The sequence below is a fragment of the Echinops telfairi genome, unplaced genomic scaffold (assembly GCF_000313985.2).
Source record: "Echinops telfairi isolate 266 unplaced genomic scaffold, ASM31398v2 ScPeMD7_7400;HRSCAF=8409, whole genome shotgun sequence".
Classification (NCBI taxonomy): domain Eukaryota; kingdom Metazoa; phylum Chordata; class Mammalia; order Afrosoricida; family Tenrecidae; genus Echinops; species Echinops telfairi.
Genome location: NW_022111300.1, coordinates 23,661,232 through 23,667,742, shown reverse-complemented (window position 1 = coordinate 23,667,742; position 6,511 = coordinate 23,661,232). Strand labels below are relative to the sequence as shown.

General features: G+C 56.6%; 1 protein-coding gene across 1 annotated transcript in view; it reads left to right on the top strand.

Annotated features, from left to right (window-relative positions):
* Nucleotides 1–3,959: 3,959 nt before the first annotated feature.
* The window catches only part of CELF4 (CUGBP Elav-like family member 4), a gene marked incomplete at its 3' end in the record, with an annotated part of 63,946 nt that continues 61,394 nt past the window's right edge, over nucleotides 3,960–6,511 (top strand). Inside the window, exon 1 of the mRNA XM_045296037.1 lies at nucleotides 3,960–4,038. Within this exon, the coding sequence (XP_045151972.1) occupies nucleotides 3,960–4,038 (79 nt within the window). The remainder of the gene's footprint in view (nucleotides 4,039–6,511) is intronic.

The window sequence follows — 6,511 nt, the reverse complement described above, 5'->3', positions numbered from 1 at the left end:
ACTGAGCCACCAGAGTGCTTCAAAAAGAAGGGCCGGTGTTGACAATTATATGTCTTTTCAATTTTTTTGGCTCCTCTTTCCGCCCTGGCTCCTCCTCCAGTCTCTCTGACCTCACCCTCCAGACCTCCTTGTTCTCCCTCCCTCGCCCTTCTCCCTGGCCCACCATGGTCTCCTCTGCCTGGGACTGGCTGCTTCACTCTGTCTTCAAGGCAGAACCAGAGCTTGGTGAGGCTGGACAGGGCCCAGGGCCCTGAACAGAAAGGGAAATGCTTTCACCAGGGAGGGTGACTGCCACTCAGGAGCAGGCCCGTGCAGACTGGCTCCAGCTGATATACAGTGAACCTTCATTTATCGCGGTTAATCGGTTCTAGACCCTACCGTGATAAATGAAATTCCGCGAAGTAGGATTCCTTATTTGTAAATCAAATATTTTCGTAGTTAGAGCATAGAGGACATGAAAAAACACCCTTTAGTCACCATTACACTCGTATTACCCAATTTATTAAACGAAAAAGGGAAAATACAGTAAAACATTTTGGATGTTACAATGATCATTTATTATTTATTATATTATTTATGGCATCTAGTTTACAGTATTACATATTTCACATACAGTATTATTATACATAGTTCTTACAAATACTGTAATCAATAGCCTATGAAATGACTTAAGGGATGTACTCTACAGGTGGGTCGCCGTCTTTTTCCTCTGAAGGAGCGGGTGTAGGCAGTGGGTGCTGTTACGCAAAAACCGCGATAGAGTGAAGCCGCGGAAGTCGAAGCGCGAAGTGGCGAGGGTTCACTGTACTCTCCCAACTCAACACTCCCTTTCTGCGGAGAATGGAGAAAGCACAGGCTGACCCTGCCTCTCCACTGAGCCCGGCTCCTCAGTGACAGCCCGCTGTCCACCAGAGAGCCTGTGGGACATCAGCAATGGCCCCAGTAGCCCTGGGTCTGGAGAACCAATTTAACTGGGTTCTGCCCTGCCAGCTGGGGTACCCTGTGGGTGGCTGAGAGTACATGGGTGGCCGGGGAAGACCCCAGACCTCAGTCATCAGGATGCTCAGTGCAGTTGGAGGCTCCTGTGTGAGGAGCAGCCCCTCCCCACACCATGGTGCAGGGGTCTCTGAGCATACTGCTGAGGGCTGGCAGCATGGCCAGAGGGGGCTTATCGGGTCTAAGTGAGTCACAAGTACTAGCAGGCAAGGACGTGGGGCAGTGGCTGACCACCTGAGGCCCCATGCTCAGGGTACCTTCATTTACCTTCTTCTAATTTCCCCACCTGGAAAATGGGGCTCATCCTATCAGAAAAAGCTCTATTCCCAGCCCCTGCCAGTCCCTGGGCACACCAAACTGCTCCCAGACCTAAATAGAAAGAGAGGCTATGGGGCCTGGGGCTACCAGAGAGATTACCAGAGACAGTGGTCCTTGCATTTCCCTCCAGCATTTCTGGAAGGGAGAGGGGTCTCCCCAGATCTCCTCCAAGGCCCTGCTCCCTCCCTCCTCTCCACACTGGTCCCTCAGTTTATGCCACACAGCCAGGCTTGCTCCCCGCTGTTCACTAAGACTGAATCCCCCACTACCCTGCTGCTTCCTCCCACACATACCCCTTCCTGCCCTGCTCTGGCTTCCTGGGACCATTCCCCCCCCACACACACACCAGCCCACCCATCCCTCTTGGTTCTCAGCATCTCTGAACATGTAGGCAGGTGTTGAGAGGCCTGGGTTGCAGCCTTGACATGGCTATTTATCACCTGTGTGATTGGGAGCTAGTTTCTTACCCTCTGAAACTCCATTTTCTTGGCTGAAAATAAAGATAATAATCCATTCACATTCATCACACGGGGGAAAGCGATGACAAGCCAGCCATATAATGCCCATGGCAGCTGCTCGTGTCCTAAAGAGTGTAGGATGCCTTTTGGGGGCCAGGGGTGGGGTACTCCGTGTCCCTGTGTCCCATCTCAGAAGTCAGCCGGGGCTGTGCCTCTCCGCGGTGCCTAACGGACAAGGGAGAAGTCCCTGAAGGCTCTCTCCTCATGGACCCGCCTCAAAAGCTGATGGAACACCGCTGTCAAGAGGAGAGTGGAGGGCAGGCGCTGGCAGGCAGAGACATTGGAGCCGGACCCGGACATCCCCTGGCCAGAATGGACATGCTCCCCGCGCATGTGCATGCTCCCTGCGCCGTTCTTTCGGACAACCAAGTTCAAATGAGTCCAGATCGGCGAAGGCAAACCTGCTGTCCTCTGGTCCTCCTGCCCGGTGCCTCCCTCCCCAGCCTGGCTGGCTCCCAGCACTGCCACTTCTCATGACTTCTTGGGAATCACACCTGGACATCGGGAGAGGCAGACATGCGCCACCCAAGGGAGTACCATTGCCCGAGTTGGGCCCAGGGCTGCCCTGGGCCTGTCTGGAGCAGGAGAATCTGGCAGGAGATTTGGAAGACTCCTGGGCCCTGCGCTGTCTGGAGTGAGGAGATATTGCTCCAGGTGGGAGGCAGCCTAGAAAGGGGTCTGTACTGCACAGGAAATCCAGGATGGCCTGGCTCCCCTCTGCCATTAGTCCCATGGCCAGAGGCCTTCTGGACCTTTCCCTCGGGGCGTGGATAAAAGGTCGTCTGTGAAGAACCAGGGTCCGCTCAATGAAGCAGGCACTTCACAGTGCCCCCACCCTTCCATTCTCTCCCCATCTTCAGAGTCTCTGTGAAGGGACAGTTGCCCCTGGGTTGCCAAGTGTGGCCCGTAAGGGATGCCCCATAAGGGATGCCAAGTATGGCCCCCTGGCAGATGGTCTCTCTTGACACCTGCACCCCCACCCCCCCATGGGCTGGCCTCCCAGTGGTCCTGTCTGTTCCACCTGCATCTCTTTTCTTGTGAGCCGTGTCCTGCCTCCTGCCTCTGTCCTTGGGTGCCATGGCTCTGCACTTCCCTGGGTCGGTCACCTTCACGTGGCTGAGTCATGGGCACGCACCATACAGTTGTCTGAACATAGCCCAAATTCACTTTGAATCCCAAACCAGGAGGCCTAGGGACATTTGTCACTGACTGGCCTGGCCCTGCCCTGAGGGGAATTGGGAGCCAAGTCCTGGTGGAGCCAGCTACCTGGAGGCTGAAAGCACCTGCCCTGGGAGCCCGGAGGCCCAGGTTGTCGCCATTTGGCCTTGGAAAGCGCATGGACTCCTCTGTGGCTCAGCTTCTCCATCTATAAAATGGGGGGTTTGGGTGCCAACCACGCTGACGTCTCAGGGTTTGTGTTGGAGAGGGAAATTCAGAGATCAGCGGTGAGGGACAAGCCTGACAGGTAGTACAGATAGGAAGTGTGAATCCCTTGGAACGATTCCTATCGTCTTTACTGTTTGAATTGTCTTGAGGCTTCCGGACTGGAGAGCCCACCCTGCTGCGTGGGGGGTGCGGCGGGGATGGAAGAAGGGCCTGATGCACAGTCCAGAGGCCCCTAGTGGCCTGAACGAGGAATTGCAGGGCCCTGTGGCCCACAGCACAGGGAGTCAGGCCCTGAGAGCCAGTGGTTGTGCCCAGCTCCACGCCATGCCAAGCGACATCCTTGGCTGCAGTCAAAAGCCACAGAGCCTCAGCCACCTCCTGGGGTCCACGCGCCATATCTCCCAAGCCCTGGCCTGGAGCGGTTGTCTCCAGCGAAGCCAGGTGGGGCCCTGGGTGGGCCGTGGGCAATGAGGCCCTCGCTACATCAGAGGGCCAGGGGACACTCCTTTCCACCAGCCGGGGATTCTGATATGACCGGCCAGCAGGAGGTCCTGGAGGTGCTAAGTGCTGCGGGGTCTCTGGCATAATGGGGCAGTGGGTATCGCACCTTAGAGGGGAGGGCTGGGCTTCAGGGAGCCTGTGAGTGTGGCCTGCGCTTGCACTTGTGTTCTTATGGGTGTGGGGTGCCTGCTTCCCCTCCCCCAGACCAGCTCTAACGCTGCCCCCTCTGCTCTGTTGCAGATGAACCGGCCCATCCAGGTGAAGCCAGCGGACAGCGAGAGCCGAGGAGGTAGTAGCTGCCTGCGCCAGCCCCCTTCACGTGAGGGCCCACTTGTCTCTGCCCCGTCCCTCCCCTCCTCCTCCTCCTGCTCTCTCCCCACCCCTCTTCCTCCTGCTGCTGCTGCCTGGGGGCCTCCTGGCAGGTGGGGAAGGGTCCTCAGGGACCAGGTTTAGGCTTCCATCTCTGTGATTGGTGGGGCAGCATGAAGGTAAGGGAATGGGGCAGGCTTCTTGCTGTAACTGAATAAGAGCCAGTTATGTTCTGGGGTCTTCTGCTGCCCCCAAGGGTGCCTTCTCCCCCTCTGCCCCCCACCTCTGCATCGTCACCAAGGAGCACCAAACTGTGCTTTCTTTCACATAGTGGGAGGGAGGGTGAGACCAGAAAGGGGCAAATTTGGGAATTTGGCAAATGATGGCTCATAGGGAGTGAGGGAGCAAAGCAGGCCTTTGGGACCAGTCCCGGGTGATAGATACAGATGCACAGGGAGACCCAGCCTCACCCCACAATGCTGCTCCCAGCATGGGAAACCTACCTGAGCGGGCCAGGGAGCCTGTGAGAGGACGGCCTTGTCTCAAAGGCATGGCTCTGGAAGAGGAGAGCAGGTGTCAAATCAGGGGCAGCCCTGTACCCAGGGGACACCATCCTGGCCCAGTGCCTTCCAACTGGACTGCTCATCCCACCCCCATTCCAGGGGCTCCCTGAGCCCCCGAAGCAAAGCCTGGACCCAGCTTACTCTAGAGGGGGCCCTCTGACATAAAAAGCCAAGCTTCTAGGCCAGGCTGCTGGGCCCTCCTGCAGCTCAGCCACCCTGGTGATGCAGAGCCCTGTCCCCTCCCCTGTGGGAGAGAGCATACCAGCCCCGCCTCCCCCCGCCCCTCACCCTGGGAGGGCATTTTCAGGTCTCTGGTCTGAGCAGCCTACCTGGGGCAGGGGTGAGAGGGCAGCCCTGTTCTTTCTCAGGGATGGCCCCTCACCTTCACAAACAGGGCTTTGGACTCTGTAGACCATTAACTGCTCCTGTCCCGGGGGCTGGCTCCTCCTTACAGGTTAAGGGGCCTTGAGGGAAGAGTCTCTGTCCTCTTCACCAGCAAGGGGCCCACTCCGTTACAAGGGCTAAGCCAGGCGGTGGGCAGAACAGCTACCTGAAAGAAGGACACGCCAGAGGGTAGCGGGGAAAGAGGGCTGCCAGCCTGCCACCCACACGGTGGGAGAGGAGGGTTGTGAGGAAATCAAGCGTTTCTTTCACATGGTGTCTATAGTGAGCAGTCTCTCATATGCAGGATGGGGTGAGAATCACCTGAAAGCGGCCACTACAGATTAATAAGGAAGCACAAGTAAGCCTGTGCTTACCTGGTTTATGGAGTGATCCACCCCTGCTCCCACAGCACCCCCTATTTCTCTCTTAGGCTCAATAAATCCACTACAAGAGCTCACAGAGCTCTTGTATAAATAAAGCCACACAGAGCTCACAAACCAAACGTGTTGTTATGGATTTATTAGGAGACAGGTTACAATTCAAGATCAGGAACCACTCAAGATACAGTTCTTTAATCAGGACAGCCTCTTGGCCATGACCACAGGCTGACCTTTCTGTTGGCCAGCCTAGCCTCTGCCCTGCTCAGGAAAATGTTACAGTAGCTTCATTCTGAAGTTGCTCAGGTCTCCCGATCCATGGCCTGGCATTTTTCACTCTACTGAAAAGTACCTAGAAGCGTTCCCCTCCACCAGGAAGCCCGCTGCCCAGAGGAAGCCCCATCTCTGACTAGTCTCCTGGCTCTGTCACCCTGCATGCCACCATTTATCTCCAGTGACCTCTCCATTTCTTGCCATTTCTGGTACTAATGCTCTCTCTTTTGCTCCTGGGTCTCAGAGGTTCTCAACTCAGGGACCCCAGTTCCTAAGACTGTTCCTCTCCTGACTCTTCTTTCATGGAGGTAGTGAGCTCAGCCCCACCCCACCCCCACCACCACCCTTCTGCCTCTGGGTGTCTCATTTTGATAGAATATCAACACTGATCAATCCCCTGTTTAGGGTTCTATACATCCTTATGTGCAGAGTCCCAATACCTCAAGGGTGTAGGCATGACTGACAAGCTGGCCTGTCTCCTCGGTGGGCCGCAGCACCTTGTTTGTCCCCGGTCATCTGCTGGGAGTTGCAGGATCTTGGTGAGAATGGTTGCAGACAAGCCACCAGCTGTGGCGCAGAGTCCTCAGACACCAGCTCCTGGCAGCGACAGGAGGCTGTCCTCACATGGCCTCACCCAGGCCTCCTCCTCAGGGGCTGCAGAGCTTGGAGGAGCTGGCACGTGGCTTGGGGGTCCCAGTCCCAAAGCACTGCGAAGACACAGAGCTGAGCCCAGCCATCTCAGCTCTGGCTACATGTGGGTCTCCCCGGACAAAACGTGCCAACCTTGGTCCCAGAGAGGCTGGCAGAGGCATCACATAAGGTGGCTCATAAGAGCCAGCCTCGAAGGAAGGGCTGATCCCGTCCCTGATGAACCAGCGGGGGGCGG